At 48.3% G+C, this 22261-nt stretch overlaps 3 protein-coding genes across 5 annotated transcripts in view; 1 reads left to right on the top strand and 2 right to left on the bottom strand.

Moving 5' to 3' along the window:
• Positions 1 to 283: 283 nt before the first annotated feature.
• Positions 284 to 12031, bottom strand: LOC138764782 (zinc finger protein 229-like). 2 transcript variants are annotated; one of them, XM_069941064.1, is made up of 2 exons: positions 11217 to 12031; positions 284 to 4259 (listed from the first exon to the last, which is right to left on the bottom strand). In XM_069941064.1, the coding sequence occupies exon 2, from the start codon at positions 4082 to 4084 to the stop codon at positions 2711 to 2713; it is 1374 nt and encodes a 457-aa protein (XP_069797165.1). In that variant the 5' UTR covers positions 4085 to 4259; positions 11217 to 12031; the 3' UTR covers positions 284 to 2710. The 2 variants fall into 2 exon arrangements, with proteins under 2 accessions (XP_069797165.1, XP_069797166.1); XM_069941065.1 differs by having other exon boundaries at positions 11938 to 11998.
• Positions 11851 to 16314, top strand: LOC138764785 (zinc finger protein 16-like). Of its 2 annotated transcripts, none has more exons than XM_069941067.1 (2): positions 11851 to 12429; positions 13361 to 16314. In XM_069941067.1, exon 2 carries the CDS (start codon positions 13524 to 13526, stop codon positions 14658 to 14660), a length of 1137 nt encoding a protein of 378 aa, XP_069797168.1. In that variant the 5' UTR covers positions 11851 to 12429; positions 13361 to 13523; the 3' UTR covers positions 14661 to 16314. The 2 variants fall into 2 exon arrangements, with proteins under 2 accessions (XP_069797168.1, XP_069797169.1); XM_069941068.1 differs by lacking the exon at positions 11851 to 12429 and adding an exon at positions 12465 to 12900.
• Positions 16315 to 17227: 913 nt separating this feature from the next.
• Positions 17228 to 22261, bottom strand: part of LOC138764784 (zinc finger protein 229-like) — a 32893-nt gene continuing 27859 nt past the window's right edge. Inside the window, exon 5 of the transcript XR_011358305.1 lies at positions 17228 to 18595. The gene's annotated coding sequence lies outside the window, so the exon portion shown is untranslated. The remainder of the gene's footprint in view (positions 18596 to 22261) is intronic.

Raw genomic sequence — 22261 nt, 5'->3', positions numbered from 1 at the left:
AGGTGGGGTAACACTCTTGATTAAGGAAGCGATCAGGGTGATAGTGAGAGATAACACCGATTCTGAGGAGCAGAATGTTGAATCAATCTGGGCACAGGTTAGAAATAATAAGTGGACAAAAATGATCAGTTGTAATTAGTCCACAGGTCACCAAATAACAGCATTACAGTGGCACAAGCACAGGTCAAGATGTTTAAAGGACATTCAGGCAACAAAATGCTGTTGGGAATGGAGATAACGTCAGCCTAAAGGTGCTTCAGAAGTCAAGAACAAGGCCAAAATCTTCCAGTTGCAGCCATTTTTATTCAATATCCATCAAAGAACAGGTCAGACAGGGCCTGTCCGTGCCAGCCAGCCCAGCAAGTACAAAGGGATAGTGACCCAGGAAATCTGATGCAGTTTAGATGAGAAATCTGATGAATAGTGCAGCAGACCGACTGGGGATTAAACACATGGAGAACAGGAGCTGCAATCGTCAATGCCATCCTCAAACTGAAGGGACACCTTATATTCCATCTCCACCATCTCCAACCAGATGACATGAACATTGACTTCCAATCTCCGTCAACCCCCTTTTCAGTCCCTCGTTCCCTCCTCTCTCTGTCCTTTCCTCCAGCTCCCCTCTCCCTTCCTTCCCTATTAGAGGGAAATCCCCTGCCTCTCCTGTCACTTCTCCCACCAGTGTCCACCTGAAAGCCTGTGCTCCCACCCTTTCCCCTCACCTTTTTATTCAGACGTCTGTCTCATTTTCGGCAGTCCTGGGGAAGGGCTCAGGCCTGAAATGTTGACTGCCTTTTACTGTCTATGGAAGCTGCGTGACCTTCTGAGTTTCTCCAGCACTTGTGTCCTGCATTAGATCCCAGCTTCTGCGCACCCTCATCATCTGAAAATTCCGAGGTTGCAGGTTCAACATTGCTCAATTGCAAACACCAAAGGGAACTTGCACAGCTAAGTTTTGTCCAGCAGTTAACAATGCTGACGTCTCCTGGCTGGTTTATGATCTCATCACAAAAACCCAGCCATGCAGACACCAGGTCAGAGGTCACCACCACACTCACCTCAGCAGCGACGCACAAAATGTTGGAGCAACTCAGCAGGTCGGACAGCATCCCTGGAAGGCAACAGACGGCAGGAACCCCACACTCAGAATAGCAGGGAAAGGGGGCAGAAGCCCAAATAATAGATGGGAGAGCAAAACAGGGAGGAGCTCAGGCTACAGGGAAAATTCCCATCAACACAACAATCCGTAAACCTGTGGCCTCTGAACATTGACCCTTCGGCCCACGTGTCTGTACTGAACACAATGCCCAAATTAAACTAAAACTGCTGCCCCCACATGATCCACTTCCCTCCATATTCATGGGTCTGTCAAGAACCAACTACACCTGGTTGCCTGTTCCAGGCCATCGCCGCTCTGGGTAAAATATTTTCCCCGAACATTTCCCTTACACTTCTTCCCTCCCCCCTCATCTTAAACACACACCCTTTAGCACGTGACACTTTTACTGGGGAGAAATGAAGCTGACTGCCCATTATCAACGCTCTGTCTCCCCTGTGTGAACCCCCATATGATCCACCTCCCTCCATATTAATGGATCTGTCAAGAACCAACTACAGGCAAGCCCCACGATTTCCTACTTCAATCAATGGGAAATTTAGTTACCGTGATTTGAAAAACTGTGATTATTCTTGTTTTATGCGTGTAATTATTCAACTACTGCACTGCAAGATCCAACACAGATCCCATGGTTCCACTCTCCCACAGCCCTGTATCATATCCCACACTGATGCCACTGCCATGTTCTCTCCCCATGGCCCTGTATCAGTCCCCACACTGATCCCACTGTCCCGCTCTCTCCCCACAGCCCAGTATCAGTCCCCACACTGATCCCATTACCTCTGCTAGCTTTCTGACTGATTGACCAAGAGGCTACAAATAATTAATCTTTGAGGAACTATCAACACTTATTGGAAAAATCAATGGTGTTTGCAATGAAATTAATTTAATGAAGTACTTTGAAATAATGATTTGAACACTGCGGTTTTCCAAACACTGAACTTGTTTGGAACATATTAACCATGTTCTACAAGGTATCCCTGTATTTTTATAAACCTTAACAGTTTTAGCATTATATGCAGCTAAAAGTTGTTTTGTAAAACAACATTTTTATAAGTCTTGATAGACAAGGATTCATTGAAATTATTCCCATTGATTCTATTAATCACTTAGCACAGATTAGTCTTTTGCGAGTAAAAATTGAATTAATCACGTAAAGTGAAGTTTGCCTGTACACCTGGTCCCAAACATCTCCCTTAAACATCCCACCTCCCTGCACTTTAAACACATGCCCTTGAGCGAGTGATGCTTTTACTGGAGATAAAAAATGCTGACTGTCCATGGTGAACGCTCTCTCTCCTCGTGTGAACTCACTGGTGTCCCCACAGAACAGAGAGCTGAGAGAACCCATTTCCCCATGGGAAGCAGGTGAACGAGTCTCCCTTGTGTAAAGTTTCCCATGGGGCTTTAGAGAGAACTGGGTGAAACCCTTGCTGCCAGAGACTGGTCTCTCCCCAGCATGAATCCGCTGGTGTGAACATAGGTTAGAAGGGCGAGAGATCCCTTTCTTGGACATGGAGCAGGTGGACCGTTTCTCCCGGTGTGAACCCGCTGGTGTACCTGCAGGCCAGAGGACTGAGAGAACCCCTTCCCTCACAGTTTCTCTTCGGTGTCAATCTGCAGTTGGGAGGGCTGAGAGACACCACTCCTGCTCAGGGAGCAGATGAATGGTCTCTCCTGGGTGTGAACTCTCTGGTGCCTCAATAGGTGCGAGGATGTAGAGAACCCCTTCCCACACAGGGAGCAGGTGAATGGTTTCTCACCGGTGTGAACTCGTTCATGGTTTCGCAGGCTGGAAGAATGAGTGTACCCCTTCCCACACAGGGAGCAGGTGAATGGTTTCTCCCCGGTGTGAACACTCTCGTGGTTCCGAAGGTACCAGGACTGGGTAAATCTGACCCCGCACAGGGAGCAGGTGAACGGTTTCTCCCCGGTGTGAACTCTCTGGTGCCTCCGCAGAGAAGAGGACACAGTGAATCCGATCCCACACAAGGAGCATGTGAACGGTTTCTCCCCGGTGTGAACTGTCTGGTGCCTCAGCAGCTCAGAGGACACAGTGAATCCGATCCCACACAGGGAGCAGGTGAAGGGTTTCTCCCCAGTGTGAACCCACTGGTGCCTCATCAGGGCAGAGGACTGAGAGAATCCCTGACCACACACAGAGCAGGTGAATGGTTTCTCCCCAGTGTGAACCCGCTGGTGTGCCTGCAGGCTGGAGGCCTGAGAGAACCCCTTCCCACACAGGGAGCAGGTGAACGGTTTCTCCCCAGTGTGAACATTCTGGTGCCTCAGCAGGTGCGAGGATTGATAGAACCTCTTTCCACACACAGAGCAGGTGAATGGTTTCTCTCCAGTGTGAACCCACTTGTGTGCCTGCAGGCTGGAGGGCTGAGTGAACCCCTTCCCACAGATGGAGCAGGTGAATGGTTTCTCCCCAGTGTGAATTCTCTGGTGCCTCAGCAGGGTGGAGGACTGAGTGAACCCCTTCCCACAGACTGAGCAGGTGAATGGTCTCTCCCTTGTGTGAACTCTCTGGTGTCTCAGTAGGAGGGAGGATCGAGAGAACCCTTTCCCACACGCACAGCATTTAAAGGTTCTCTCCCCGGAGTGATTGTTCTGGTGCTGCAGGAGGCTGGAGGACTGGGCAAACCCCTTCCCACACACACGGCAGGTGAATGAACTCTCCCCAGGGGGAACACACCCGTGCTCCTCCAGGTCCTCGGAGGTTTGGAAGCTATTCCCACAGTCAGAGCAGGGGAATGGGCTCCCCCTACTGGGGATACACTGGTGTTGCAGCAGTGCCTCGGAACTGGCGAATCCCTCCCCACACTTGGAACAGGGGAATGTTCTCTTCCCAGCATGAGCCCAGGGATGTTTTTCCAGGAAGTCCACAGAAAGCCCCACCTCACCGCACGCTTCACTTTGAAATGTTTTAACTGCTGCATCCCTGGTCACCTGACCCTCCATGTTGGTCAGTCAGCTGAAGTCCAGTTCATGCACTCAACGTACGGTGATTTGAATGCTCCTAATCCACTGATAAATCTGGCTTATACTACGGTCCTGAGGAATCCAGTCGGAGTGTCAGACCACAACGTGGCATTGCCTGAAGCTTCCTGCCTAGTAACGCACCGCTTTCTTAATCCTGTGAAGAGAAGATGGTGGAGTGAGAGGGAGTAAAACATTCTCTGCAGCCAATGTTCCAGGACGACACACCCTGCAGGCATGGGCAGCAACACGACAAACCGTGGAAGTGTCCTGAAATGCGAGGGGGATCAGTACAAACAGGTAGACTCATGCAGAGTGAAATTTATCACAGAGACACAAGTGTGATACGTTTTGATGCAAAGGAGGAGAGGCAACATACACTGGAAAGCAAGAAATTATCATGGTCCCAGCATTTACTGTTATATGAAGACTGGTTTTGCAAATTACATTTTAGTAAACACGACAGTCTGAGGGAGGGTGCAGGAATTATTTAAGATTTTTATGCAAAATACTCGTGGCATCTTTTATACCTGAAGCCGATCATTGTATTAAAACTCAGAATCCTCGATGGTCCAGAAACTGCTGTGTCCAATGAGCCTCAATAGCGTGCACTTAAACTGCATCCCCCATCAACTTCCCACTATGACGTCTAAAGGATCCACACCTTCAAACCAATCAAAACCACCTGACCTACCAAAAGTGGCATTGGTGTCCTGTCACTTGATCGCCATTGCCCCACGTGACACCGCCCAAGTGTCAATCACGTTCACTCCCAACTGCGCAGAAGGCTCCCTGACCAGCAATGTTGGGGGGGATGGGCATGGGGGGGGGGGTCCTTTACAAAGATAGTGATGGTGGCAGAAATTCAGCCACATCCAAGAGCTAAGGTCAGAGGCCAGTAATTGGGGCGGGGACGGGCAAGGAACTGGGGTGGGGGGGGGGGGGGGGAGTAAACAGATCTGTTGGCACTTCCTGCAACAAAGAAGAATCTCTCTCTCCTGGCCTTCTGCCTCCTTGCCCCCAGCTCTACTTTCACACAGCCAACCCCACTCTCCCAATCCATTCTCAGTTTACTCACCTATCCTTCATTCCATATCCAATTAACACCTTTTGTCAGTCAGACTACAAAAGAGATTGCAACTAATTTAATCACCAGAGGACAATGTTCACAAAACATTCAGTAAATGCAAAGCAAAGTCCCCCTGGAGTTAAACAAGAAAACCTGCCGATGCTGGCGTCGAGCGCAGTTCACCAAAGTGCTGGAGAAACTCAGCAGGTCACTCAGCATCGACAGGAAGTAAAAGCTGAACCACGTTACAGGCCTGAGCCCTTTGTCACGAATCTGCACAAACAGGTAAAGGCCTGAATAAAAAGGCGGGGGGAGGAACAGAGGATAAAACGTCAGGGGTAATAATAGATGGATCCATGTGGAAGGGGAGAAGAGAAAGAAGCTGAGAAGTAATTGGGCGAGGACAGAAGGACCAAGGAGGGTAGAGCTCTGACAGGAGATGTACAGGAAGGAGCTGGGGAGTTGGAGGGAAGGAGATGGAGGAGGAGGGAAAGAGAGAGAACGTTCCAGAACGTCAGATCCCTTCACACCCTCTGGGTGCTGCACGAGTTTCTCCGGCGCTTCCGTGTATTCACTTCAGGTTCCAGCGGCTGCAGCTGCTTGTGTTTCTCTGATTGACACCCGCCCGCACGCTGTTGCCCTGCTGCATCTGCCAATCAGATCACATGGCGGGGCTAATAGCAATTGGTGGCTCCGATTGGCTGGTGGGCAGAGTTGTCTGTGATGACAGCCTTTCTACCTTTTGCTTTTGTCTCTATTTTACTTCCTTTTGTCATCCTGCAGATAATGTCATTCCCCTGCCATAGTCTTCACCCCCTCCCCAACAGCACTGGCAAACAATCCCCCTGGACATTGATCCCAGACCTACTCAGGTGTAGACCATCTGGATGGGCTGAGGACTCGGACAGTCTGAGCTGTGCCCATCTCTGCATCCTGGAATCACTGGCAGATTCCAGGCCCTCCCCAGCCATTGGGCACCTCATCCTTCTTCATGGACCAGGCCGGTGACGTGTGGATCGATCACCCTGGTGATCCAGGGTCCGGACATTTAGCCTCAAGAGAAGCAACGATCTGGGAGTTCCCTGGTGTTCGGGGCCATTTCCCTCGCTCCCTGGACAACACGCATTCTGGGTGTGCAGCCACGACTGTGGGTCAGTCCTACCCTCTGTCACAGTGTGATCGTCCACTGACTCCAAGGATGTGTGCTCAGGGGGATGCAGCCCCCACACAGAGGGCCTCACCACCCCACCCACCCCCCCTCAGGTGGCCATTGTGCAGCAGGACCACCCTCCAGCTCAAGGATGGCACATTCTGAGCACATAGCCTTTACCGGGGATACCCCCCTCCCCCCAATATGGTGACCACTCATCAGACTCCATGCACACATGCCTCCTGCGTTTCATTCCACTGGGGTGCTAAAGAACAGTGACCTCCATGTCAGAGGAATCCTCGGCCTCTGGCACCCCACCCCCCCCCCAACTCCATCAGGCTCTTGTTGAGCCCCCAGACTGACCCCCCAGATACTATTGGGTCTTCTGGGCTGGGTCTGGAGGAAACTGCCAGCTCCTGCTCCTCCAGGGGAGGTGTTTCTTCCTCTGAGCCTTGCTGCCCTCAACAGGACTCACCCCTCTCCACTATACGTCCCAACCTCTTCCCTTCCCCAGCAGGTGGGACATCTTTCCTGGGAGCAGAACATTTGGAGGAGGGACAGCAGAAGAAGGGCCAGCTGTCCCACTCCCTCCCCCACCCACCCTGCTCCGTCGAGGTGAAGTCAGCAGCTCGCCGGCAGGGCAATCCCTCCGTACCTGTCAGGATAATGAAAATCTGCGCCAACCAACTAGTCGGAGTGTTCATGGACATTATCAATCTCTCATTGCTGCAGTCAGTGCTTCCCACCTGCTTCAAAAGGGCATCAATCATCCCAGTGCCCAGGAAGAGTTGGGTGAGCTGCTTCAACGACTAACGTCTACTGTGAGGAAATCCTTTGAGAGGCTGGTCATGCCAGCATTATCATGTACCGAAGCAAAAATCTAAACCCACTGCAATTTACCTATTATCATAAGTGTTCCACAGCAGGGCAACAACACTGGTCCTCCACTAGATCACCTTGAAAACATGAACACATACATACGACTGCTCTTCATCGACTACAGCTCAGCCTTCAACAACATTGTTCCCTCAGTGTTGGTCAAGAAGATCCAATCTGGGCCTCTGCACCCCCCAGCCCCTTCAGCAATTGGATCCTCATCGAAGACCACAGTCAGTATGAATTGGAAACAAGATCTCCTCCTCACTGATAATCAATACAGGGACATCTCAAGGATGCGTGCTGAGCCCACTGCTCTGCTCATTATACACCCGTGACTGTGTGGCCAGGCACAATTCCAAAGCAATCTACAAATTTGTCAATGACACCACAGCTGTTGGCAGAATCACAAATGGCAATGAGGAAGCGTAAAGGAGGGAGGTAGATCAGCTCGTTGAGTGGTGTAACAACAACAACCATGTGCTCAACATTAACAAAACCAAGGATATGATTGTGGACCTCAGGAGGAAGTCAGGGGAACACGATTCAGTCCTCATCGAGGGCTCAGAAGTGGAGAGAGTCAAGAACCTCAAACTCCTGGGTGTGAACATCTCCGAGGATCTGTCCTGGATCCTCCATTTCGATGCAATCACGATGAAGGTTCACCAGTGGCTAGACTTTGTGAGGAGTTTTAAGGAGATTCGGTTTCACGAAAGACTCAGAAAATGTCCACAGGTGAACCGTGGAGAGCATTCTGGTCGGTTGCATTACTGTCTGGTACAGAGGTGCCAACACTCAGGACAAGAATAAACTCCAGAGGGTTGTTAACTCAGCCTGGGACATCGCAGGCACCAGATTTCACTGCAGAGGTCATGAACAGAGGCGGTGTCTTAAGAAAGCAGCCTCTATCCTCAAGGAGCCCCACCACCCAGGACATGCCCTCTTCACTCTGCTACCATCAAGGAAAAGGTTCAGGGGCCTGAAGTGGCACAAGGACAGCTTCTTCCCCACTGCCATCAGGTTCCTGAGTGATCAATGAACCAAAGACACTGCCTCATTTTGATTTTTAAATTTAATTTTGTGCACTATTACACATTGTTGTAAGTGGTTTATACAAATGTTTGCTCTGTGATGCTGCCACAAAACAACACATTTCGTGACTTGTTGATGCCAATAAAGTCTGATTATGAAGTAAAACATGAAAATCTGCAGACACTGTGGTTGAAGTAAACACACAATGCAGGAGAAACTCAGCAGGTCAAGCAGTGTCCTTTACATAGCAAAGGTAAAAATACATCACCGACCTTTCAGGCTTGAGCCCGTCATCAAGGTATGGGAAAAGTTGGCAGGTGGTGATAGGTGGAGAAGGGAGGGAGGGGACAGCAGAGATCAAGGGGAAGAGGGTTGGCAAGGTGAGAGGGGGAAAGGTCGGGAGAAGAACTGGAAAGGGGGAGGGGAAAGATGAGCAAGTTAGCAGAAACCTGAAAAGTTGATGTTAATGCCACCTGGCTGGAGAGGGCCCAGACAGAAAATTGGTCTTGTTCCTGATTTACAGGTGAACTTGGTGGGACAGTACATAAAGCAGTGTGAGTGTGACACAGACCTGAAATAGTTGGCTACTGGGAGGTCTCTGTTACTGGTGTGGTATCAACTTCATCCACATCGCATCCAACTTCCACCCTGATCTCAAACTTCCCTGGTCCATCTCCAACAACACTCTCCCCTTTCTGATCTCTCGATCTCCATCAAGGGAGACAAGCTTTCCATATTAAAAACCCTCTAACTCCCACACCTACCTTGACTACACTTCCTCACACCCTGTCCCCTGCAAGGATTCTATCTCCTTCTCTCAATTCCTCCATATTGCCAAGATGAGGTCTTATAGTCCAGATCTTCCGAAATGTCTGCCTTCTTCCATAAACTTGGCTTCCCCTCCACCACCATCAACTCAGCCCTCACCTGCATCATTTCCCATCCACCTGCCAAGGCTCCCTCTGTCCCCAGACGTAACAAACATAGAACCACCCCCACCCCATCTACCACCCCACCATTCTCCTCATCCGGAATTTCCAGGAACTTGCAACAGGATCCCACCACCAGACACATCTTCGCCTCTCCTTCCCTCTCTGCTTTCTGTAGGGACTGCTCCCTCCATGACCCCTTGTGTCCTCATCCCTCCCCACCACTCACCCCAACAACCCCCCCACCGGCACCTTTCTTTGTGACTGCAGGAGGTGCCACACTTGTGCCTAATCCTCCTCCCTCACCTCAGTCCAGGGCCCAAAACAGGCCTTTCAAGTGAAACAATACTTCCCTTGTGTATCCAAGGATTGATTTACTGCATCCTCTATATTGGAGAGACTAGGCACATATTGGGACATCGCTTCGCTTAGCACTTTCGCTCCATCTGCACCAGTAACAAAGACCACCAGTAGCCAACCATTTCAGATCTGGACCACACACCCACACTAACATGTCTGTCCATGGCTTTATCTACTGTCCTGCTAAGATCACTTGTAAACACCTGATTTTCCAACTGGGCCTCTCCAGCCAGATGGCATTAACATCAACTTTTCTGGTTTTTGCTAACCTGCTCTTCTCTTCTCCCCCTCCCCCCTTCACCTAGCCATCCCTCTTCCCCTTGATCTCTGCTGTTCCCTCCCTCCCTTCTCCACATATCACCTCCTGCCTTGTGACCACCCCTTCACCCAACCCTTTTGCTCGGACGCCTGCCAACATTTTCCCATACCTTAACGAAGGGCTCAAACTGAAATATCAGCTATATATTTTTACCTTTGACCTGCCGAATTTCTCCTGCTTTGTGTTTTTACTGATTCCAAATATGCCCGTACCCCTTACATTACTGGTACCTCAATCCCCTTGGTAGTTATTCCCATCAAAGTCCACCTGGAACTGACCCTCAGCATCCCCACCCAACCTGCAGAAGCACATGCCTTTTTAAATCCAAACACTGACCAATAGGCTGAGTTCCTGCAGCATTTCTGCATTTTTACAATCACAGGGTCTGCAGACTTCAGTAACAGCAGGCTCTTTCAAGTAAGAAAAATGCCCACCTGTAAAGGTGGAGGTTCTCTTCCCTTACACCTAGAGACATACCTTTCTGAATGTACTGTAGCCAGCTCCGAAGTGCCATATCCAACTCTTCTCGGGGAAGGATAATCGGCGGAATGCTGCTCTCCGCCACCTGGCTTCAATGTACAGCCTCTGCAAGCCTGCGACTCATCTCACTACTCACCCTTCTCCCTCCATGGCCCCCTCAAGGCAGGGGTGACGGAAGGGAGCTGTCAGGCAGTAGGGGTCGCTGGGAGCCGTCAGGGCTGCAGGGGCCGGTGCGGGCTGTGACAGCCTCAACAGACAACCGGCCTTCGGGGCCTCTCTCTGCGATTCAAAACATGGCAGAGCAATGGCCGTCTTCCCTCACGCATCTGGAACTGTTCTGGGAAACACAGAGCAGTTCCAACTACATGGGGGATTATGGCCATTGCTCTACAGTGCATTGATGACGGGTGGCGCTACGGCATTAGTCACCCCACCTCCATTGAATCCGGAGGGTGCTACAAGGCACCCCTGGATATGAATGGGACACTGGAGCAGCCTTTTAGGGCTGTTCCATGAAAGGTAAGTTTTATGCTTTCCCTCTGTGCTGGTAGTCACCTGCATGGCAAGAAATGGTCTAGTGATTTCCCCAGTGTCTGTCACCCTCCCTCCTCATCTATCTCCATGTCCCCTTTCCTCTCCATCTCTCTCTCCCCACCCCGTCCCCTTTGTGCCCTGTACCTCCAGTTCTGCTTCCACACAGCCAACCCCCTCCCCCACCAGTCCTCCCCTTCCCTCTCTCCTGTCCTCCCCTCCACATCCCATTAACACCTTTTGTCTGTCGCTCTGTTCTCCTCCCCCCTGCCGTTTCTCCCCTTCTCCCCAGACTTTTCAGACGCAGCCGGCTTTTGACAACCCCTGAAGAAGGGCTCAGGCCCGCCCCGTCGGGGAGAGATCTTTACCTGCTGCGGGACCTGCTGAGATCCTTCGGCCTGTACTGAGCGAAAGAAGCGCAGCCCCTTTTCCCCTCAGTGCGCGCAGGTGCGAGGGAGTATGATTGACAGTTTCCTTTACCGAATCCGACGTGGGTGAACAGGACACGTGATGATGATTGGTCTGGAGGCGGGTCCAAGGGAGTGACAGATTTCCGAAGTCGGGCATTGATGGAGGTTGGAGAACGGGAATGAGTGGCGGTCGCTGTGTGATGGCGTCATAGAGGGAGGTTACGTGGGTTTGTTGCTCTTTGTCCATTCTCAGATGGGAACGATAGGACGGATTCTGGTGCGCAATGCATTGTGGGCAAAACGCTGACATCTCTTTTGCCGTGGCCCATGTTAAGAATTCTGCTCTCTCTATTTTGTTGTCTCCCTCTCATTCTGTAGGTATTAGAAACGGATTGGTTCCAGGCAGGAATCTTTGTCACAGAAGTACATTGTTCGACCTTCTGAGTATCCCGAGCTTTATGTTTTTAATGACAGATAACATTTCCACCCCTTTAAAAATGTTCAGGAAACACCGCCCACCGGCCAATCAGTGCCACCCGTGGCCGTTAGCCCCGCCATGTGATCTGATTGGCAGATGCAGCAGGGCAACAGCGTGCGGGCGGGTGTCAATCAGAGAAACACAAGCAGCTGCAGCCGCTGGAACCTGAAGCAAATACACGGAAGCGCCGGAGAAACTCACGCAGCATCCAGAGGGATTGAAGGGAACCGTCGTTCCGGAACGTTCTCTCTCTTTCCTTCCTCCTCCGTCCCCTTCTCTCCAACTCCCCAGCCCCTTCCCTCTCGTCTCCTGCCAGATCTCTACCCTCCTTGGTCCCTCTGTCCTCGCCCCATCACTTCTCCTCAGCCTCTTCCACGTGGATCCACCTATTACCCCTGACGTTTTATCCTCTGTTCCACCCCCCGCCTTTTTATTCAGGCCTTTACCTGTTTTTGCAGATTCGTGACGAAGGGCTCAGGCCCGTAACGTGGTTCAGCTTTTACATCCCGTAGACGCTGCGTGACCTGCTGAGTTTCTCCAGCACAGGTTTTCTTGTATAACTCCAGAGGCTCATTCCTTTGTCTTTTGTTGAAGGTTTTGCTGACCGTTTTCCTCTTTAGTCGCGATCGTTTTGTGTAGTCGAACAGACAAAGGTGTGAATTGGATATGGAATGAAGGATACGCATGAAAAAGGTGAGTATTGATAGGGGGAGGGGGTCGGATGTGTGAAAGCAAAGCTGGGCAAAAGAAGACGAGAGAGAGAGAGATAGAAATTCTGCATTATAGCCGAGGTGCCAATATCCAGCTCTGTGTACTCTCCCCGGATCTTGCCCATCCCCGCCCCAATTATCCGGCTTTTGACCTGACTCAGCTCTTGGATGCGCTGAATTCTGCCACCAGCAGCGTCTTTGTAAAGAACCCCTTTTCCCATCCCCCACCTTTGCTGCTCAGGGAGGTTCGTGCGCAGTTGCGAGCGAATGTGATGGCACGCTTGGACGGTGTTACGTGATAGCGATTGAGGCCTTCAATGCGACTCTTGGTGGTTTCGATTGGTTGGAAGCTGCCGATTAGGTCACGAACATTGGAAAGTTGGGGGATGCAGTTTACGTGCACGCCATTGAAGTTCATTGTACAGAGCAGTTTCTGGACCGAAGAGGAGTCTGGGTAATAATGCAGTCATCGACCTCCGAAACAAAAGCTTCCGTGACCCTTTTGCATAAAAATATCCCTCAGATCGTAATTTGTAAAATGTAATTTGCAAAACTAGATCCCATATAAACAAAAGCGTGGGCTCATAATTTTCCTTGCTCCCTCGTGTTTGTTGCCTCTTCTTCCCATCAAAACGCATCACGACTGTTTCTCTGTACTAAATTTTACCCTCATGTGCCGACCTCTCCGTGGTGATTCTCCTCACAGTTCAGGACACCTCCACAGTTTGTCTTGTTACTGGCCCTGCCTCCAGCGTGGAACACTGGCCCTGCCTCCAGCGTGGAACACTGGCCCTGCCTCCAGCGTGGAACACTGGCCCTGCCTCCAGCGTGGAACACTGGCCCTGCCTCCAGCGTGGAACATTGGCTGCAGACAATGTTTTTCTCCCTCTCACTCCACCATCTTCTCTTCACAGGGTTAAGAAAATGATGCGTTTCCAGACAGGATAGCTTCAGACAACGCCACTTGAGGTCTGACACTCCGACTGAATTCATTCGGATTGTATTTTCAACCAGTTCGGGGATCATTGTACAGAGAAATTTTACACCCATTGAGTGCGTGAACGAGACTTCAGCCAAATGACCGACATGGAGGGTCAGGTGACCAGTGATACAGCAGATAAAACATTCCGAAGTGAAGCATGTGGTGAGGTGGCGTCTTCCTTGGACTTGCTGGAAACACATCCCAGCTCTCACACTGGGGAGAGATCGTTCCCCTGTTCCGAGTGTGGGGAGGGATTCGCCATCTCTGAGGCACTGCTGCAACACCATTGTGTCCCCATTAGGGGGAGCCCATATATCTGTTCTGACTGTGGGAAGAGCTTCCAAACCTCCAAGGACCTGGAGGAGCACGGGTGTGTTCCCCCTGGGGAGAGTCCGTTCACTTGCCGCGTATGTGGGAAGGGGTTCACCCAGTCCTCCAGCCTTCTGCAGCACCAGACTATTCACTCTGGGGAGAGAGCTTTTAAATGCTGTGAGTGCGGGAAGGAGTTCTCTCGATCTTCACACCTGCTACAGCACCAGAGAGTTCACACTGGGGAGAAACCGTTCACCTGCTCCCTGTGTGGGAAGGGGTTCTCTCAGCCCTCCGGCCTGCGGGCACACCATCGTGTTCACACTGGGGAGAAACCGTTCACCTGCTCCCTGTGCGGGAAGGGATTCTCTCAGCCCTCAGGCCTGCAGGACCACCAGAGGGTTCACACTGGGGAGAGACCATTCACCTGTTCCGTATGCAGGAAAGGGTTCTCTTATTCCTCTGCCCTGTTAAGGCACCAGAGAATTCACACTGGGGAGAAACCATTCACCTGCTCCCTGTGCAAGACACGGTTCTCGCGACCCTCTTACTTGCGGGAACACCAGTGGGTTCACACTGGGGAGAGACCATTCACCTGTTCTCTGTGCGGTATTGGATTCACTCAGCCCTCTGCTCTGCGGGTTCACCAGAGAGTTCACACCGGGGAGAAACCATTCACCTGCTCAGTGTGTGGGATTGGATTCTCAATATCCTGCAACCTAGTTAGACACCAGAGAGTTCACACTGGAGAGAAACCGTTCACCTGCTCCCTGTGTGGGAAGGGGTTCTCTCAGTCCTCCAACCTGCAGGCACACCAGTGGGTTCACACCAGGGAGAAACCGTTCACCTGCTCACTGTGTGGGATGGGATTTGTTAAATCCTCCAACCTGCTGAGGCACCAGAGAGTTCACACCCAGGAGTAACATTTCACTGCTTCAGATTGGGGTTCTCTCAGCCCTCAGGTCAGGATGCATAGCAGTGTAAATAGTTTACACTGTGGAGAGGCCATTTTCTTGCAGCAAGTACAGGAAGGGATTTGTCGATTTCTCTTCTCTGCAGGCCCACTGTAGAATTCTCACCAGGAGAGACCATTTGTAGGAAGGAGTTCAGAGAGCCCTCTGGTCTGTGGGGACACAAGCAAGTTTACAAGGGGAGAGAGCATTCACGATGCACAGTTAGCAACTTTCCCCTCTGGTAAAAATGTCACATGCTAAAGGGTGTGTGTTTAAGGCACTGGTTCTCAACATTTTTCCACTCAAGTCACACCTTAACTAATCCTTCACTGACCACAGAGCACCTATACTATGTGAGTGGGGAGAAAGATTGAGAACCAGTGCTTAAGGGGGGGAGGGAGGAATTAAGGTCTACCAGATGCAGTTGATTCTTGACAGATCCATGAATATGGAGGGAGGTGGATCATGTGGGGGAAGCAGTTTACTTTATCTTGGGCATCCTGTTCAGTACAGAGACGTGGGTTGAAGGATTGATATTTCAGAGCCCACAGGCTTAAGGATTGTTGTGTTGATTGGGATTTTCCCTGTAGCTTGAGCTCCTTCCTGTCTCATTCTCCCCACTCTCTCTATTAGCCCTCTTTCCCTGCTATTCTGTGTGTGGGGTTTCTGCCGTCTGTTGCCTTCTGTGGATGCTGCCTGACCTGCTGAGTTGCTCAAGAATTTTGTGTGTCGCTGCTGAGGTGACTGTGGTGGTGACTCTGACCAGGTGCCTGTGTGGCTGGGCTTTTGTGATGAGATCATAAACTGGCCAGGAGATGTCAACGTCGTTAACTGCTGAAGAAGCCTTAGCTGTGCAAGTTCCCTTTGATGTTTGCAGTTGAGCAATGTTGAAACTCGATGCTACAACCTCTAGATTTTCAGATGATAAAGGTGTGCAGATGCTGGGATCTAATGCAAGATCCAAGATGGTTCCACTGCATCCATAGGAAGTAAAAGGCAGTCGACATTTTGACCCTGAGCCCTTTGCTAGGAGTGCAGAATGCCAGAATAAAAAGGTGAGGCAAAAGAGGAAGAGCACAGGCTAATAGGTTTATACTGGTGGGAGGGTAGAAGAGAGAAGGTGAGAAATGATGGGTGAGAGGGCTGAGAAGGGTTGCGCTCTGATGGGAGAAGGAAGTGAAGGGGGTGGGGAGCTGGAGGAGAGGAATCAGGGATAACAAACTGGAAAGGTTGACAGAGAATGGGAATGGGGGAAAGGAGACAGATGAGAGAAAGAGACTTGGAAAATGGGTTAATAGAAATTGGAATTCAATGTTCATGCCATCTGGTTGGAGATTGCACAGCTTAGATTTAATGAAACTGCGGTCCCTCCAGTTTGAGGGTGGCATTGAGAATTGGGGTCCAGATTGTTGTTCCGATGGGGCTTTTCCTTGTAGCTCCAGCTCTCTGTGTGTTTGTACAATCCCCAGTCAGCCTGCTGCTCCTGTTCATCGGATTTTTCATCTAAACTGCCTCAGATCTCCTGGGTCACTTCCCCTTTGTACTTGCTGGGCCGACTGGTACAGATGGCCCCTGTCTGGCCTGTACCTTAATGGACTTTGAATAAAAATGGCTGGCACCAGAAGATTTTGGCCTCGTTCTTGACTTCCAAAGCACCTTCTGGGCAACATTATCTCCAAAAGTAAATCATGAAAATCTGTAGACACTGTGGTTGAAGCAAAAACTCAAAATGCTGGAGAAACCCAGCTGGTCAAAAAGTGTCCTTTATGTAGCAACAGGTAAAAATATATAACTGACGTTTAGTGCTTGAGCCCTTCATCTCCAGTCTCACAGCATGGCCACTGTAATGCTGTTATTTGGTGACCAGAGGACAACTTCCACCAGTGATTTTTTTTTCTTTGTCACCTTATTATTATGACTCTTATCCAGATTTAACATTCTGCTCCTAAGAAACTATCATTTCTCACTGCCACCTGATATCATCCTGAATCAAAAGTGCTACCCCATCTTCCTGTCTATCTGAATGCCCTTATATCCCTGGATATTTCGTTCCCAATTATCTCCAACTACGTTTGTGTCATGGACACTAAATCACACCCCTTTAGACTGATGTGTGGCAACAGTTTATTCACCTTGTTTCCAGTGCTTTGGGCATTCAGATAAAATATCCTCAGGCTCTATGACTTTTTAAATCAAGTTGCAAAATAGCCTTTTTTTGTCTATTTTGATTTTATTCCTGTCCTCCACTTTCTCCTTTTCTATCTTTTGCTTCTTTACTTCCTTCTGTCATCCTGCAGATAATGCCATAGTAGTCTGACCCATTCCAACAGCTCTGGCAAACAATCCCCTAGGATACTGAGTCCAGGCCAGGTGCAGACCAACTGGTGGAAGGAACAGACACATGGGGGATGAAATATGGAGGTGAATGCAAAGAGATACAGTGTGAGGAGCCCTGACGAGGGGTTAATGGAATGTATCTGTACTCACTTTCTTGATCAGCATGTTACAGAAGCCACACAGGAACTATTTGGCTGGGAAGAAAGTGGAGAGGCAAATTTCAACTGGAGAGCAGAGTTCATAACATGGTGCAGAGAAAAAGAGACCCGAGAGAGAGTTAAAGAAAACATTGTGAGGTTTATGAAGAGGCACAGATTACAGCATCGAGGGAGTAATGATAAACGTTCAGAAGGTTTTACACTGGGGCAGCCACACTCAAGAAATTGTGAGGGTCTTGGGGAGTGTGAAGAAATCATTTCTCAATAATACTAGATTTTTGTTTTTTATCAGGAAAAATATTCCAATGAGTTTGATGGCAATGCATCAACCTACAATGCATCACAGTCCAGAAAATGCGCTATCTGACTGACAGAACTCACCATGTGAGCTTTTTTATGACATATTTAACTGCGCCTTTATGCCAATCACACCCAACCCCACCTCTATCTACCTCAAATTCAAAGGCTCTCCTGGACCTGACTACTAGTATCTCTTTTGTGGATTCCTATGGTAAAGGAAAAGGTTCCATTATTGTCACATGACACTACATTTAGAATATAACATACATGAGATTTTTGAACTTTGTCTACTGTAAGGAAGACCGAGAGTCACCACTTTGTTTAGAGTCCCTCACAGAAATGAGGGCCCAGTGTGGAACAAAATCGTGACCCCGGTTTACAAGACCAGTGCTGAGTATCGGAGCCTCAGTCACTATTTCTTGCATCTGCACACTGAACTCAAAGTTCGGATTTATGGTCAGAGTATAGATGTGACATCATACATAACCATTAGATTCTTTTTCCTGTGGGGCAGGTAGAATTTCTATTTATTGCTTGTGCAAAAAACTACCCAGGAGAAATGTGTAAACAAAAGTGAGTAATGTCTACAACTCTGAAGTGCAAACAAACTGCAAAACAAAATAAATATTCAATAACAAATTAAGTGCAAAGTAAGAGTCTTCAAAGCATTCTTTGATTGAGTTTGTTGTGAAGAGGTCTTTTGGTGGAGATGTAGCAACTGTTCCTAAACATGGTGGAGCAAGTCTTGTAGCATCTATTCCTGCTTTCTGATGACAGCAGGGAGAACCTCACGAGCATGTCATGGGTGGTGTGGATCGCTGATGATTGCTGCAACTGTCTCTGACACCAGCGTTCCTTGTAGATTTTCTCGATGGGGGAGGGATTTTTGCCTGTGATGCACTGAGTCACGCCCACTACCTTCTGCATGGCATTCTGCTCAGAGGTGTTGGTGCCCCTGTGATGCAGCCCCTGTACACTTTCCACTGCACATCTGTAGACTTGCCAAAGGTTCCAATGACATAGTGACCCTCAGCAAACTTCTGAGGAAGTAGAGGTGCTGATGTGCTTTCTTCTCGATGACATTGGTATGATGGGTCCAAGAAAGGTCCCCTGCAATAGAGGTGTAATGTTTCTTTTAACTATTAAAGAAATTTGGGTTCTTTTATATTAACAATATAAAAATTAACAGCTCACAACCTCGTGGGGCAGCCATATTTTGTATCTAACCTGAGGTGTAGCATTCAACTCTAACTCTCTCTATTGGCCAGGAATATCATTAGCACTCTATCACCATATCCCCTTTCCTTAAGATGTTCAATCTAGCAATATTACACACTAATAGAGTATTCATTTCAATTTAAAGTTAAACACCAACATAAATGCAAATGATCAGCCACACAAACTTATTAAGTGTGCAGTTCTTTTCCTTTTATAAATTCAGCCTGTCAGGTGCTTTGATAATACGTGTGGATCTTCTTAACACAGGTGCTCTGTCGGCTCTGCTTGTCCACTACTGTTGAGCACTGTTGGTGTTTCCTCTGTTCCTGGGCAGTTTTAATCTTCTGCATTTGTCTGTGCTTGCAGTGTCACTTGCATTTCAGCAGGCTCTTTTGATTCCTCCACAGTAATCGACTATCCTGACAGTGTAGGGTCTTGGATTTACCTCCTCCAGAACAGTGGCCTTCTAGTCTCAGGTGTTGGGATCTCTGAGTCTCACTGTGTCATGTGGTGCCAGAGGCCCTCAGCTTCTTGCTGATTTGTCATTGTTTGCTTTTTGTCTCATTTGCAGATGCTTTTGTTTCCGTTTGACATCTCTATTCTTGTCTGGATCTGAAGAGTAGTGAAGTGTTGTGTGTAGTCTACGTTTCACCAGGATCTCAGTGGGTGACATGACATGTTCAAGTGGTGAAATTTGGTAACTCAACAGAGCTAAAAAAAAAAGGACCTGAGCCACTGTCTTGTGATTTCTTGAGTCTCTGCTTAACTATGTAAACTCCTTTCTCTGTTTTACCATTTGACTGGGGATGCAGAGGTCTTGAATTCACATGTCGAAGATCATACTCTTCTGAAAAGTTCTGAAATTCTCTACAACTGTAGCACTGTCACTGTAGACGATTTGAGGAATTCCAAGACTTGAAATGATCAATTTCATATATTTGATCACATAAGCAGCAGGCATGGTAGGAAGCAGCACAATCTCAGGATAATTCGATAGATAGTCAATAACCAGCAAGTAGTTCTTTCCATCCAGGACCCAACTTTCTGCCATGGTTCCGCTGGTAAGCCAGTTATAATCATGGGTTCCTTTGGCTGCTTTGTGTGGTACTTCAGACAAGTTTCACAGCTTGAAACCTTGTCAATAAACAGCATTCTGATCATCATCTTGCATTTTTTAATTCCAAGCTTCCCCTCATGCAACCTTCGGCATCTCTTGTCGCAGTGATTGAGGAATGATAATTCTGCTCTGTCTGAGTAGAAGCCCATTGATAACACTCAGCTCTGCTCTGATGTTGTAGTATGGCTGACATTCACCTCTAGACCATCCTTCATTCCGCTTCTTCATGACCTTCTGTAGAACTGTGTCCTTTACCTGTTTGAGCTGTGATCTGCTTGGATTTCATGTCAGATATAAGAAGAGATTCATCGATCAGGTTCACGTGGAGATTCACATCTGTCTCTGTGGAACTCTCATTGTGTGCTTCACTCTGTGTTGTTGCCCTGGACAGCGCTTCAGTTAACACAATGTTTTCAATGTTACCAGTTCAAATTAATAACGTTGTAGCTTCATCATCAATCTTTGGATTCGCAGCGACATCTCACTGAGACTTTTCTTGATTATGGCTATTAATGGCTCGTGGTCTGTTTCTGCCATGAATTTTGGTAGACCATACACATAACTGTGGAATTTCTCAAGTCTGTAGACCAGACCTAGACACTCTTTCTCGATCTGTGCATATTGACATTCAGATGTGGTCATTGTCCTTGATGCGTATGCTACTAGTCTCCAAACCTCTCCCACAACCTGAAGTAGCACGGCATCTATTCCATCTTTTGAAGCATCTGTAGATATTTTTGTCCTTCTGCATGTGTCAAAGAATCTCACAAGTACTGGTTTTGTAGTTAGAATGGACTTCAGTTATCCCCATTCTTCTATGTGGTTGGCTGTCCACTTGAATTCACATTCGTCCTGCAACAACTTCATTGTTTTGGAAGACAGGTTTGGAATGAATTTACCAATGAAATTGATCATTCGCAGCACTCTCAATATCTTGCCTGGCTCCACACTCTGACAGTTTATCTCCTAGAAAGGTGATTTCCTTCACACCAAACTGACATTTTGCTCTGTTTAGCTTTAATCCATACTTCTGGATGCATTTTGGTACTGATGAACCTCTCCTGTAACTACTGTGGGGATTCCCATAGGATCATGTCCTCCTTGTACACACTTACCCCATTTATGCCTTCTATGATGTGCTCCATTGTCCCGTGGAACACTTCCAGAGCTGAGGAAATTCCAAAAGGCATCCTCAGACAGGAGTATTGGCCAGTGTATTGAATGTACAGTATTTTGTGCTATCTTTGTGCAGTTTTAATTGCCAGGAGTCCTGGATGCATCCAATTTAGTGAAAAACTTTGCACTGGCCATCTCACTTGATTTATCCCTGGTTGAAATCTGATAATGTTCCCTCTTTATATTAGCATTCAAGTCTTTTAGGCCATCGTTCTTTTTGACACATACCATTGAATTCACCCATTCTGTGGGCTCCTCCCTTCCTTTATGACCCCTAATGATGTCATTCGGCCTATTCCTGCTTGAGCTCGTCTTTTGGTGGCGCTAGAACCCACCTTGGGGTATACACTACTGGCTATGTACTACTGGCTATGTGTCCTACTTTAACTGTATCTTATAGGTGAATGGTAGAACTCCAAACCCCTTGAAGATGTCTGGAAATTGATCCCATATTTCCTCTACACTGTTCCGTGCATTGGTGCTGTTACGACTTGGCCTTAAGTTTTCACTTGTTTTTTTTTACCAAGCAGTGAGTCATGTCCATCTGGGACTGCTGCAAACATGAGGTGATTCCTTTAACTTTTACCTTTAGTCACCATGTACCTTTTGTGTCAATGTGCTGTTCATTGTAGGCCTTGAGCTGTTCAGAATTTGGATGAATGTATGGGTTTATCTTCATTGCCCTGATGTTGCGCTCACAGATCAAATTGGCCTTTGCCCGTGTCCAGCTTGAAAGGAATATCTGCTCCATTTGCAAGCTATGACACCATCCACTTGTCCTACTCAACTCTGTTTATGCTTGGCTGTTCAGTGTCTGTTGGTTTGAAATCTTCCTGCATGACCATGCTCATGAAGAACGGATCACTGAGGGCAGTTTTTTCTATAGTGTGCTCACTTTCACTTCTGCTTTGTTTCCCTTTGGAAAAACATTGCTTTGCATAGTGATTCTGCCCTTTGCAATTATTAGTTTTCCATAGGCTTGGCATTGTTTTGGTGCACGTTGAGTGCCACATTGTTTACAATTCAATGTCTCTCTGTCTTTTTGTTGTTACCTATGTCTTGTTGTCTATTTATGTATATGTCCAAACACTGTGGCTATGGCTATGTCTTCATTTTCACTGGTTTTTGCACTCTCACCGCACAAATGTGCTGAAAGCCTCTAGTGCCTGAGGTCCTGCCACGGTAAGTAGCAGTACAGCCTTCCATGCATTTGATTTGCTATAGAGTCCAATGGCTTGCAGATACAGTATGAATCACTGTTTGAG

The sequence above is a fragment of the Narcine bancroftii genome, chromosome 5 (genome assembly GCF_036971445.1).
Source record: "Narcine bancroftii isolate sNarBan1 chromosome 5, sNarBan1.hap1, whole genome shotgun sequence".
NCBI lineage: Eukaryota > Metazoa > Chordata > Chondrichthyes > Torpediniformes > Narcinidae > Narcine > Narcine bancroftii.
This window is presented reverse-complemented; position numbering and strand designations above follow the sequence as displayed.

Bases quoted from the DNA above. Each gene is read 5' to 3' on its own strand.
- LOC138764782 (XM_069941064.1), bottom strand. From the start codon at position 4,084: ATGGAGGGTCAGGTGACCAGGGATGCAGCAGTTAAAACATTTCAAAGT.
- LOC138764785 (XM_069941067.1), top strand. From the start codon at position 13,524: ATGACCGACATGGAGGGTCAGGTGACCAGTGATACAGCAGATAAAACA.